The 12,865-nt window shown below is 36.0% G+C and overlaps 3 protein-coding genes across 7 annotated transcripts; 1 reads left to right on the top strand and 2 right to left on the bottom strand.

Moving 5' to 3' along the window:
- LOC104906583 (pentatricopeptide repeat-containing protein At5g66520) lies at positions 1-3,544 on the top strand. 5 transcript variants are annotated; one of them, XM_010695355.4, is made up of 3 exons: positions 1-2,045; positions 2,956-3,073; positions 3,174-3,544. In XM_010695355.4, exon 1 carries the CDS (start codon positions 210-212, stop codon positions 1,836-1,838), a length of 1,629 nt encoding a protein of 542 aa, XP_010693657.2. In that variant the 5' UTR covers positions 1-209; the 3' UTR covers positions 1,839-2,045; positions 2,956-3,073; positions 3,174-3,544. The 5 variants fall into 5 exon arrangements, with proteins under 5 accessions (XP_010693657.2, XP_010693654.2, XP_057249558.1 ...); XM_010695352.4 differs by having other exon boundaries at positions 2,881-3,073; XM_057393575.1 differs by having other exon boundaries at positions 2,829-3,033.
- Positions 3,545-4,417: 873 nt separating this feature from the next.
- Positions 4,418-7,172, bottom strand: LOC104906581 (alpha-L-fucosidase 1). The gene is made up of 3 exons (XM_010695351.4): positions 6,531-7,172; positions 5,908-6,147; positions 4,418-5,212 (listed from the first exon to the last, which is right to left on the bottom strand). The coding sequence occupies exons 1-3, from the start codon at positions 7,136-7,138 to the stop codon at positions 4,534-4,536; spliced, it is 1,527 nt and encodes a 508-aa protein (XP_010693653.2). The 5' UTR covers positions 7,139-7,172; the 3' UTR covers positions 4,418-4,533.
- Positions 7,173-9,130: 1,958 nt separating this feature from the next.
- Positions 9,131-11,202, bottom strand: LOC104906580 (3-ketoacyl-CoA synthase 5). The gene has a single exon (XM_010695350.4). The coding sequence runs from the start codon at positions 11,183-11,185 to the stop codon at positions 9,761-9,763; it is 1,425 nt and encodes a 474-aa protein (XP_010693652.2). The 5' UTR covers positions 11,186-11,202; the 3' UTR covers positions 9,131-9,760.
- Positions 11,203-12,865: the final 1,663 nt, after the last annotated feature.

The raw sequence follows: 12,865 nt of genomic DNA, 5'->3' as shown, positions 1-12,865 counted from the left end.
ATAGTTTCATATTTTCCACTACGGCCATCTACGGGGTTGTGTTTTGTTCTCTTCAAACAGACACAGCAGTAGAATTGCACAATTTTCAGACAAAAACACTAATGACTCTCCAAATTTGGTTTTCCTCGCTAAAATCATGGAATTGTAAGGAGTTATCGACGTTTTTAAATTATAATAACTAACCGCTTAAACATTAGGGAAGAGGAACAATGATAGAAACCAAATGTTCATTCTTCAAAACCTCATTTTCCTTGTTGCTTAATCAATGCAAAAGCATGAAAGAGCTCAAAAAAATTCATGCCCAAATTCTAAAATCCCCAAATTTCTCTGAAACAGACCGTTATTTCCTCACAACTCGCCTGCTCTTCTTTTGCGCCATTTCTGAGGCAGGTTCTCTTCCTTATGCTACCAAAGTTTTCAACAATTTAGGAAGATCAAATCTTTATGTTTATAATGCACTTATTAGAGCTTATTCTAGCAAATTATTTTCTGGGCAGTCTATAAATTCTTGCCCTTCTTTAACACTTTATGTTCAAATGCTAAGAAATGGCATTAGCCCTGATAATCTTACTTTCCCATTTATTTTGAAGGAATGTACGAGAAGGGTTGATTGTTTAATGGGTTTATCTGTTTATTCACAAGTTGTGAAATCTGGGTTTCATGATGATGTATATATTCAGAATTGTATGATTAGTTTGTTGTGTGAATGTGGGTTTATTGGTTGTGCACAGAAGTTGTTTGATGAAATGCCTGAAAGGGATGTTGTTTCTTGGAATTCAATGATTGTAGGGTGCTTGAGAAATGGGGAACTTGATTTAGCTTTGTGTATGTTTAGGAGGATGGCGAAACGGAGTATTTATACTTGGAATTCTATGATAACAGGTTTTGTTCAAGCTGGGAAGTCAAAGGTTGCTTTGGAGTTGTTTCAAGAAATGGAATCGATTAAGGATGATGTTAGGCCTGATAAGATAACACTTGCTAGTGTTCTCTCAGCTTGTGCATCTCTTGGCGCGATTCATTATGGAAGTTGGGTATATGATTACCTCAAGAGGAGGGGCTTGCAGATCGATATGGTGACTGCAACAGCTTTGATTGACATGTATGGTAAATGTGGACACGTAAACAAAGCAATTGAAACGTTTAGAGGAATGCCAAAGAAGGATGTTTTGGCTTGGACAGCCATGATCTCGGTCTATGCTCTTCATGGGTATGGGAACGAAGCTTTGGATCTTCTAAAGGAGATGGAATTGCAGGAAGTGAAGCCTAACCATGTCACTTTTGTTGGGCTTTTGTCAGCATGTGCTCATGCTGGCTTAGTAGAGGAAGGTCGACGGTGCTTTGAGATGATGACATGTGTTTATTCCATTGAGCCTTGTGTTTATCACTATGCTTGTATGGTTGATATACTCAGTCGAGCTGCACTTTTTGATGAGGCAGAGAAGCTTATCAATGGCATGCCAATGGAGCCGGATGCCTTTGTTTGGGGTGCATTACTTGGTGGTTGTCAAATGCACAAGAATGTAGAGCTAGGGGAGAAGGTTGCTATAAAATTGATTAATTTGGATCCCCTGAACCATGCTTTCTACATTAATCTTTGTGATATATATGCTAAAGGTGGTAGATTTAATGATGTAAAGAAAATAAGAACCTTCATGCAAGAGAAGGGAATCATAAAGGATTTGCCAGGCTCTAGCATGATTGAAGTCGATGGTGTTGTTCGTGAATTTTCTGTTAGAGGATCACCTGAACTTGTGATGGATGAACTAGTTTGGTTACTTCATAGACTAAATAATAAGATGAAGATAGGTTCTCAAGGAAATGATCTGGATGATATATAACCAACTACAGTAGTTATGAATGTTTACTGATGTTATGGAATTTGTATGACTTCAACGGACTTAATTCTTTATTTACGTGGTGGCATGGTCTTTACTTCAAAATGAGACCTCAAAGAGTTCTATGGAAGTAGAAGATGTCCTGCGCTGCCTTCAGAAAAGAGAGTCTCACATAAACACCTCAAAATCATAACTTGTATCGTAGTAAAGGTAACATCTTTTGCCATATCATATGGGAAAAGCATGAAAGTTGTCATGTTATAACTTATTATCGATAGTTTCTATTGTGACAATCGCTCTTGATCAAATAGTCTATCATCAAATAATGCAAGTATATTAAAGCATTCCCGCAGCCCACAGGATATGGTGCAGCTCTGTAGTTAGTAGGTTCAAGTGGTGAAGTGATTCTTTGCCATGAATTCTAGTGTTATAAATTGAACTTCCAGAGTGGCTATCTTGGAGTTTGACTGATGGCTAACTGCAGCTATATCTGTGTTGTTTGATACTATTACAGTTTTTTTAACAGCATGAGAATTTTAATGTGCTGGCTACAGAATATTGATGGACGAGTCATAATTGGTGAAGCTTCTGATTTTCATGAAAATTCAATGCATTTCCTTGTGCTAGGTCTAGTAGTAGTGATTCTAGTTAGCATCACACAGTAGCAGGTAAACTAGATACCTTGCACTCTTTTTCGACACACTGCAACATGATTAGCTTTATCATGTGCATCAATCTAGCAAGTCGCTGAGAGGTGGACTCAACTGGCACAAATTTTGTGCCCATGTGATAGAATGCTGTCGAATTAAGGATAGATTTTCTCTCGTAGAAAAGCATCACATTGCATGACATCTCTATTATATTTCATATATATGATAACACAAGTATGAAGAAGTAGTGAAGTACACTAAATGCGGGAAATTATCCTCATTTTTTTTTTATCTCTGCAGAACATGTGCATGAATAATATCCTAACAATTTACTCATTATCAGCCACGAAATGCAATAAAGAAAATTGATTCTGATGCGGTCTTGGACTTGACAGAACACGACTTCTGGATTTATACAAGATACTGTGACCATATGGTGCGAAGTTTGATGCTTTTCCCTCTGCATACAGAAGAATGCCAAAAAGCTTATGGGAGGACGAAGATGCTGATAGTCCTTGCATAGTGAACCAAGAATTTGATTGGCAATGGTATAGCTAAACTTTGATTCATTCATATTGGTTTATTTTGGTAAGTCTACTTCCCTCTACATGAACAGGCTTGATATTCTTCTCGCATTTTCCATTTGTTATATCAAATTCTGATCTTATGGTTCTATTCTACATGCTAGTTTGAGGGGTTCAAAAAATTTCCAGAGAAGAACTTGGTGTATATAGCCATTAATTCTGGTGACCATTTCCTGATCAAGCCAAGTTCAAGCTGCAAGATATGAAGAAAGTTAAATTTCCAGACATTTTTTCACTAGTAGTTGAGCGAAAGCTATATTCTACCTATGCAAAGGGACTAATGAAGCCGACCAGGTAAGTATATGAGTTTCACTCTATTTTTTTCGATGGAAATGAAAGGCCGTAAATTCTGTATAAATAAATTGAATCATCTTGCAAGTAAAATGCTTTTCTTGCTTTTACATTTTCATCTAAATTTTGTAATAAATTTGAAATTCTCACTACTCGTTTATATGTGAAGATGAGTTTTTCTTTTGTTTCTTCTCCCCTTTTTTAATGAGTTAGTCCACTTACAAGATCTACAACTAACAGGAGCAAAAGTTTATTATACTCTTACTTTCTCTCCTTTGTTCACAATAAACTATCTCTAATTCCATTAATCGAAGACATATATCGGTAAATTTATCAGGTGTCGCATAACTAGTTAAGTAGAGGTAGACTTGTTCTTCTTTGATGCATCTCCTTTTTCGAGTTTTAGGTGACCACTGCTCTTTCTTTCCTCTAGTACCTTTTCCAAGGATTGCTAATCATATTCTCCATTCATGGAAAAATCTTAAGAAATCGAAGTCTGATACTGAGAACTGACAGTTACATTTACACATCACTAACACTATAAAATACATGATCCTTACAATACCACGTGTGTTTCACTAATTTTGTAGACCACTTTTGCACATTTCATTATTTCTTGGTATCATATTCACTTGAATCCAACAAGAACTGAAGTAATGCTTGTTATTGACTCAACTCTTATTGAGATACCAAGAAGGATCTAAATTCAACTCAACATAGGATATGGAAATCAAGTCTTGTGACTCCACTTTAGTAAATATAATCAAAGGTGAGATAAAAAATAGAATTTTTTTTGTGAATGATATTTTGATGTAGGCATGTAGCTGTAACGTTTTTGCACTTTGTTATGGAAGCAATTTCGTTCAAACTATAATGCGATCAGAAACAACATTGCCTCCTAAATTAAACACAATGCCCTCCATACCGTGCACCAAATACACTGTGTTATGTGCATGTACCAACCGGATGGCATGTTGTGCTTGTGGGAGGTTAGCTCCCCTTCAATCTTTACAACTCAGACAATGACTTTTAACATTCCCACACAATAAGAGGGATATAATGAGGAAAGCAAGGTGCTTCCACTTTATATGTGGACTTCTTTAACACATTTCATTGCTTTCTGATGTCATTATTTACCTAAATACAAGAAGAATCACATAATGTTTGTTTTCATTAGCTCTCACTGGGATTCCCATAAGGGTCAAAAAACAACCCAACAGAAGATATCAAAGGCAAATCTCGTGACTTCACTACCCTGATCGTCACCTTCTTGGCATGTATTCCCCTAACTCCTAACCAATGAAGCCTCTTATACCCTACAGTTGTGCCTCTTATGACCCTCTTCCCATCAACATAGATCTCATGTCGTTGGATCCTCTGACCAAGCCCAATTGCCTCTTGGATCATGATCACATTGAATCTTATCCCTTGATTTTCCACTCTTATCTCAATCCATGTGTCTTTCTGATCATCTTCACTGGGAGCCCAATAAGTCCATAAGTGGTCCTCATCGAGCACGTTTTCTGGTCCAAAATTACTTCCCTTTCCTCCCCTTTGGCTACTTGCTTCTAGTAAACACTTTTTCGCTAAATTGTGGGAGAATATCGTGTTGATTGCACCCCGAAACTGCGTCAACCGTTTGATGTCAATTTCGGAGATGAGACCGCTGGAGTTTGGTGGCACATTTAGTAGTAACACACAGTTTCTTCCTACAGATTTGTAATATATTTCTAGGAGTTTACTTAGCTTCTTTGGTTTTTCAGATTTATGCCAAAACCACCCTGGTCGAATTGAAACATCACATTCTGGTGCTAACCAGTCTGTTCCTTTAGGATCTCCTTTGTTCAGATATCTGCCGTTGATAAACCAAACCAGTTGTCAAATGACACAAACATCACATAAAATGTATGCATGATACACATAAGTATGAACTAGAAGAATAAACATACTTTGCCTATTTTGGATACATTTCAGAAAGTGGCTTCCTTTCTAAACTTTTTTATTTAATATTAATTTTCTTGTCCTTTCATCTTCTCTGACCAAAACTATTATGCTCTATCCAGATTTTCTAATTATTAGAAACAGCTATAGGCATCACCTCTAATATACTTCTCCACCAAACTACCCAAAACACCAGTATATTTCCTCTCATCAACATTCCTTTGTTCCTCAAAACTCACGTATGACACAGTTAGCTATTTTTTCCTTTGTTCCTCAAAACTCACGTATGATAGTTAGGGATTGGGAACACTTCGGAAAGAAACTTTTGTTATATACAACTTTCTTTTACCGAAGTAAACTTTTTTCTGGATAAACGTTAAATGTTTTAGAAAGTGGTTTCGTAAGAAAACAGTGAAATTCTCTAATCATATGTTACCAAAAATGTAGAGAAATTGTTTTAATACGAAACTATATATCCTATATAGCTATATCTAGATAAAGGGGGGAAGAGATTGGGATGATGTGAAGCTCCACTGTAACAGGTTGCTACTATATAAACTTTATCTTTAGCTTTTACTTTATTCATCATGCACAGTGAACACTTACTCAACAATGCTTGCATTGCCAATTGACAATGATGTTCTGTTTATGGTAGACCAGCAAGTTTTCCCAGCAAATCCTTTTTCGTTTCCTATCCATCTAATGTCTGGACCAGCATCAGAAAATATGTTGATTGAACTCTGAAGCTCCTTAACCATGGCAAACCAATCCCAAAAATAGTAGGACATGTTTGGTGCGTTGGAACCTTTGGCCCCGTCGAACCAAATCTCTCTGATATCTCCATATCTACAATAGCAAAGAAAGTCACAAATATCCCCGAGAAAACAGTCAGAAATAAAAACACAAAATTTGTTCAACATAGGAAAAACTTTTGAGTCTTACACCAGTCTATTTGATGAATACTTTCTACCTCAATTATGGCGGAAGAAATGAATTTTGTTTTTGAACAACTTGTTTGCCAGTCAACATATAAAAGGGTAAAAGTTTATCCTCTATGTTCCTCCGGATTTTTTGTTTCACCTTAAGCCCCATGTCGGATTTTCGACAAATGTGTGACAAACATGTTTTTGTTTTTTCTTAGTTTATTATGACTATCAACTTTGACACAAGTACTTGAATTCGGGTAAATAGGTTAACCATCCTAACAAGTGAATGATTATTACTATTACCTGGTTAATAGCTCTTGTAATTGAGCAAGGTAGTACTCATTATATAGCTTTTCATTGCCATATCTCTTGTCATGTCTATCCCAAGGAGAAAGATACAGCCCCGCATCAATCCCATGAGCCTTAGCTGCTGTAACAAACTCCTGAACAACATCCCCATGACCCTCTTTCCAAGGGCTCTTGGCAACAGAATGGTCAGTGTACTTAGAAGGCCATAAACAGAATCCATCATGGTGCTTAGCTGTTAAAATAGCCAATGATATGCCTGCCTCAGCTGCAACCCTGAACCATTGGTCAGGGTTCAGGTGAGTCGGGTTGAAAATGGCCGGGGATTCGTGGCCGGAACCCCACTCGGAGTCGGTGAAGGTGTTGACACCAAAGTGGAAGAACATGATGATCTCTCTTTGTTGCCATTTCAACTGGGAGTATGATGGGAGTGGGAGGAGTGGTAATGGTGGTGGTATTGCTGAATTTCGAAGGGAATTTATGGGAATAATATAACCAAATAGGTGCATGAGGAAGAGGAAAAATAAAGGAACCCAAATATTAGACATTGGTACTGTGCCTATGTCTTTTTCCTCCCACTTAATCACTAGGCCATGTTTGCACATGTTATATAGTATGTGGAGGACTAATGTGGTTGTATCTGCTGCTTTATGCTTTTTTTTGTTTTTTTCTTATTAGTTATTAGGAGAGAAAGTAGGTTAGTCTCTAAAAGAGGGTCATCATAAAGCATCCTTGCATATAATTAGAGGAAATGACATCTGAACATGAAGAGAAGCAGTACATAAGCGTTAGGGTCGAGTGCCCATAATTTGTCATAGAATATAATGCCTGCTTAGCTTCCCTATCAACAGCATATATACAAGGCAGTATATCATGCCTAGCCAAGCGTAGGATCCAGTGTCATCTTTAATATAGCGGTTTTTTCACCAAATACCTCGACAAATAAAAAATTCACCATATATCTTCAATGTTCCAAAAATTCACCATATACCATTGAGTTTCCGAAAACGTTCACTAAATGCCTTTTTCTCACTTGGATTAGTATATAAAATTTATCGGTTTTTTTAACCTATGTACTACCTAGTGTAAAGGTTAATGCTTATCTATTAAATAAATTAATTAACTAAAATATCCCTATAATTATGCTAAAATAGTTAGTTTCTTATTAATATATATTTTATTTTTTCTTATAATCAAACCAAAATTGTCACTAATATATATTTAACATAATTGTAGGAGAATATTTTATTTTAGTTGATTAATTTCTTAAATAGATAAGCCTTAATTTTTACAGTAGTTGCATAGGTTAGTAAAATCGGAAATTTATTTATGTATCTTAATAAAAACATTCGTGTTTGTATTTTTTTTCCTAATCCTAATTAATTGGTATAAAAAACTTCACAAAATTTAACATGGATTACAATCATGAGATGTGGAAATGTAAAATAAAGGATAAGACAAATGAAGAGACACGGGTGACGGGACCAAACAGAAAAAGAGAAAGCAATTGAAGAAAGGACCGTTTCTCTTTGTGTTGGGCTGTTTGTATATTCGTTTTCTATTACTATATATCTTTTTGTTTTCCCCTGGCCAAAAAAGCCTTGTTCACGGGTGAAGACTGAAGAGCAATGCCTTGCGCAACCATGTAAAAGTGTAAAACAATCATTTAAGGTACCACTATTATCAGCCAAAGTACAGCCATACAAATATACCACTATAACACATAAAATCGTATGAGGATCAAGGTTGACTTGGTGGTTGTAAGACTCTCCTTTCACTCTTGTGATAGGTGCTCGATTCTCACTCCTTGCAAGAAGGATCTTCAATTTCTCATCCTCTTTGCAAGAGAATTCTTCTTCCCAATTTTTTTTTTTTAAAAACACATAAAATCGTATCTATTGAATCAATTCTAAGTAATTTTTGATCTGGTGGTAAGATTTATATCTCGCAACATCAAAGTTATGAGATCAAACCCCACTACAGGCATTTTAAAGTGAAGATAAGATTCCCTTATCCTTCCCCATCCCCCACCCCCCACCCCCAAGGGCCTTGCCGGTGTAAATAGGTTAGAATAACCTGCCAGAGATTTAGTAAGGCATTTCTTCTACGAATCCAAAAAGAATCAATACCGCGACTATGATATCCAATGTTTTTCATCTCATTGGGATTTACCATACCGTGTGAGATAAGCATTTGTGATAACTTGATAATCACATGACGAAATACTAAGAGAGTCTACTACATCAAAGCTCATGTGCCTGAAGTCTATATGAACAAGGAGGGATACAAATGAATCTCTTGATATTAGGGGGTCAAAGGAAGCTAAAACATATCCATTGAGTTTAGGAGCCACCTTTGGACGAAAGCATCATGGGATTCGATTTGTCACATAGGTAAATCCTAATTCTTAAAGCCTTTAAGATCAAATAGAATATAACAGCCCATCCCAAGATGCAAGAAGCCAAAGGAGAACATCCCTTAATATTAGGATGTAAGTATTAAGTCACAAAGTGGTGTACACTTAACTTAGCCGCAACTCAACAACCTTAAACATTTACAAGAAGGATATTAAATGTTGAGACTAAACTGTGGCTTGCTTTTCCTTGGCTCAATGTATAAGATCCTCAAATCCTTGCATCAATGTGGATCTTGGGTGCTTAAGAGTCATTTAATGTTTCGGATAGTCCGTTCGAACAAGGAACCGCAAGTGCTAGGTACCTAAGGAACCGCAAGTGCTAGGTGCCTGGTGAGGTATGTTGGGTGTACGAGTCATTCAGACCTTATATCAAATAAAGAGGAGAGAGTTATGGTAGCCATTGACGAATTCAATTCATCAAATGGTCAGGTGGATATATTGGTTGTAAGAGCCAACTCCATCTAAGATAATATATCAATATATCCCCTAAATATGATTATAAGTGTCTACTTCCTCAGTTTCGTTTTAAACATAACAAATGAATATTTTATATTTGACAAATAATACCCCTTTGTTACATTTAAAACGAAACGGATGAAATATATAGTATAAAGATGAACAAAATAAATTATAATTATCACAGTACTCTTGAAGCCACACATGTTACAGAGATACAAGTCACAACACTTCAGAAGGCATTAAAATTTTTAGCTGGAGAAGTTGGAGAAGTGCAACTAAAATCCACTAGGGAAAAAAGTGCTTTACATTTTAAGAGATTAGAGCTAGTAAAATTGTGAATAGTGATATGAATTTAACTACTAAATGCTAAAGCTGGATAATTATCAATGCAACCAGCCCATGGGCCCTTGTTGGACTCACCAAGAATGGGCCTAATACATTCTAAAACAACACTAGTACACTTGGGTCCACTTCCCATACCAAGCATCCATACTCTTTCCCCTTCCCTCACTCTCTCTTTAGCTTCTAAATAAGCTAACTCATACCACAAAGAAGAAGAAGATTGATTTCCAAATCTATGTAATGTAGCTAATGCTGCCTCCATATCTCTCTCTCCTAACTTCAACCCTTTCCCTATCTCTCTTATCACCGGCTTACCGGATACCGGCAAACAATAATGTCGAATGATTGTTTTAAAATTTGGCATGTAAATCTCAGCTGACTTCTTCAAATATTTCTTCCTAACAATGGATGTAACAAACTTTAACTTCTCCAAAGCTGGTAACATGAAGGACCCCAGAGCGATTAATTGGGCTCGAATCATATCCGAGGCTACTTCTAGGATGTCCTTATTAAGGGTCACCCCAGTAAGCCCATTAGAGTCCTCTTCTCTAAAAGCGGATTTATAAGCACGATCAATAAAAGCCCGTTGGGCCCTTGAATTCCAAATCAATCGGTATTTAGACCCATTTTGGGCCTTCTTTCGATTGGATAGTAAAATAGCGGCCCCACCCATTCGGAAGAGGCAGTTTAGGACCAATTTTGACCGATCATTGCCCGAGTACCAGCCCATAGTTAAGATCTCGGTACTCAATATAACTACATTGGACTCTCTATGGAGCAAGAGCAAATCTTGGGCCAGGCCCATAGAGATCATACTAGCACTACAGCCCATACCAGAGAGATTAAAAGTTTTGATATTGGGCCTAAGTTTGAACTTGTTAACAACTAGTGTAGTCAAACTAGGAGAAGAACAAAGCCCACTACAATTAACAATAAGAATATCAATATCAAGAGGAGAGAGATTGGACTTAATTAAAAGATCTTCCATTATAGGAAAAAGAACCATCTTAGCCTCCTCAATGGACTTATAATGGGTGGGCCTTGGAGGGATAAAATGCAAAGATGGTGGGAGATAAGTCTCTGGGCCTTGGCCCGAAGAATTTAGGATTTTGGACATAAAATCAGCACTTTCTTTGTCAAAATTAATTAAATGGACATGCTCTATAAAGGAAGAAAGTGGAATTCTACAATAATTTGGAGGCTTATAACATGAAAAATCTACTAAAAATATTTTAGGAGGTTTTGAGAGAATATATTGGAGTATAAAATAAGAAAAGATGCATGAAATGGGAATAATATGAAAAGATAATTCATATTTTAGGAGAATAAAATATGATTCAAATATAGTGAGAAGTAAAATAGCTAGGAATTTGAGGTGATCTACTATTGGTAAGTTAGGATAGTTTTGTAAAGATAGATTTTGGGTTGATTCCATTGGAGAGAGAAAGTCTTAAAAGGAGGGGAAAATGAAGAAGATTTATGCAATTGTAATGTAGTGGTGAAGTTCATATATATTGTCACATATGAAGTATTTTTTATATAATAATAAGAAAGAGAAATAGCATAATAGAAACATTTTCTGAAACAACGGGTGATGTGTATGTTTGTCAACTTTAATTGATGTCCTTTTTTTTTGACAGGTAATTAATGTCTTGAGTCAAAGGACGAAGAGATAAAATTGCATTTAATTACTGTAAGGTAAAAAAAATGACATTCAACTTTGCAATAATGGGAAGTTAAGTCGTTACTGTCGGGGTCGTTTGGTTGAAAAAATAAAATAGAAAGATAATGGACATAACTAAAGGAGAGAAAATGGTAATAAAAATGGTTATTTTTATTGAGTGTTTGGTTCAAGCCGATAAATGAAAATAAAAATGAATAGTAATCATTACTATTAAGTCATAGATTTTACTACTTGAGGGGAGGGGAAGATAACAAATTGGGGAAATCTATCTCTATCACTGATGAAAATGAGTTGATGAGGAATTCAACCAAACAAGAGGAAAGGGAATCGAAATTTGCTTCTTTTTCTTAGAGTCCAAAAACAATAAACTAAATGACCCTTAAGTGTCTAACTTGATATGTTGTAAATTTGTACTATACTTAAGGATGTTTTCCCATCCCCCTAGCCAGTTATTTTATGAACTTTTATCTTGCATATTATAACCAACTTTAATTTTTTCATAGTTCTATTTTCACTCAAAAAAAATATTTTGCAGCAACGCATGTTAAAAAATAATATTTTGCATGGTTAATCTGTTTTATTAATGTGATCTTAGACTATGGTTGAATATTATATTAAGTGTCGGGCATATAGTTAATATGGGGTTCAAGATGGTGTATGAGTGTGGAGATGAGGTTGTGTGAAAGAGAAACTCGTCAAAAATGTTGTTCGAAGACTTTGCCCGCTTGAGTTGGGCACTACCGTCCAATCGGGCCCGATACGAAGGATGCAGCAGGGGTAGAAACAGGAGCACCCGATCATATCAGGTTGGGTCGTCCGATCGGGTGTGATCAGCAAATTACGACTGGGCGATCCCTCGTCCGATCGGGCCCGCATGTAAATTATGTTGGGTGAATTGGCTGCCCGATCGGGCGATGTTGCTCGACCTGATCGGACGGTGATTAATTTGACGCAGAAACGCGTTTTTTCGAGTTGGGTAATAATTAGGTTTAACCTAATGCGTTTATTAGAGGATTATTAATTATTATTCTCATATTCAAGAGAGAAAAAGTTAGAGAGAGATTTTGGAGAGGTTTTCTAATATTGATTCCTAGTGCATATTCGTAGTTTTTCTCCCAGTTCTTGGGTTTTCACGTAAAAGTTATCTTGTGTCCTTTACTCCTTTATTGCTTTTGTTATTTCGTTGTTCTATTATTGTTTGATATTACTTGCTAGATTGGTATTCAATAGGAGTACTTAATAGTAACAACAATAATAATAATAATAATAATAATAATAATAATAATAATAATAATAATAATAATAATAATACCAATAACCAAGTTACAAGATGAATGAGATATGTTATCAGTTATCACTTCTCTCTGTCAGTGTGTTGGTAAATCTATTTGTGTTAAAAAAAACAACTGTACAGGAAAGATGCACATTGCA

This window comes from Beta vulgaris, chromosome 3 (assembly GCF_026745355.1).
Source record: "Beta vulgaris subsp. vulgaris cultivar EL10 chromosome 3, EL10.2, whole genome shotgun sequence".
NCBI classification, from domain to species: Eukaryota; Viridiplantae; Streptophyta; class Magnoliopsida; order Caryophyllales; family Amaranthaceae; genus Beta; species Beta vulgaris.
Note: the sequence above shows the minus strand (reverse complement) of the source record. Positions and strands in the feature narration are given on the sequence as shown.

Excerpts from the sequence above, each read along its gene's own strand:
- LOC104906581 (XM_010695351.4), bottom strand. The coding sequence starts at position 7,138 with ATGTGCAAACATGGCCTAGTGATTAAGTGGGAGGAAAAAGACATAGGC. Across the intron at positions 6,148-6,530 it reads TTACAAGAGCTATTAACCAG|ATATGGAGATATCAGAGAGA; the intron begins GTAATAGTAATA and ends TTGCTATTGTAG. Across the intron at positions 5,213-5,907 it reads GGCAATGCAAGCATTGTTGA|ATATCTGAACAAAGGAGATC; the intron begins GTAAGTGTTCAC and ends TATCAACGGCAG.
- LOC104906580 (XM_010695350.4), bottom strand. The coding sequence starts at position 11,185 with ATGGAATCAACCCAAAATCTATCTTTACAAAACTATCCTAACTTACCA.
- LOC104906583 (XM_010695355.4), top strand. The coding sequence starts at position 210 with ATGATAGAAACCAAATGTTCATTCTTCAAAACCTCATTTTCCTTGTTG.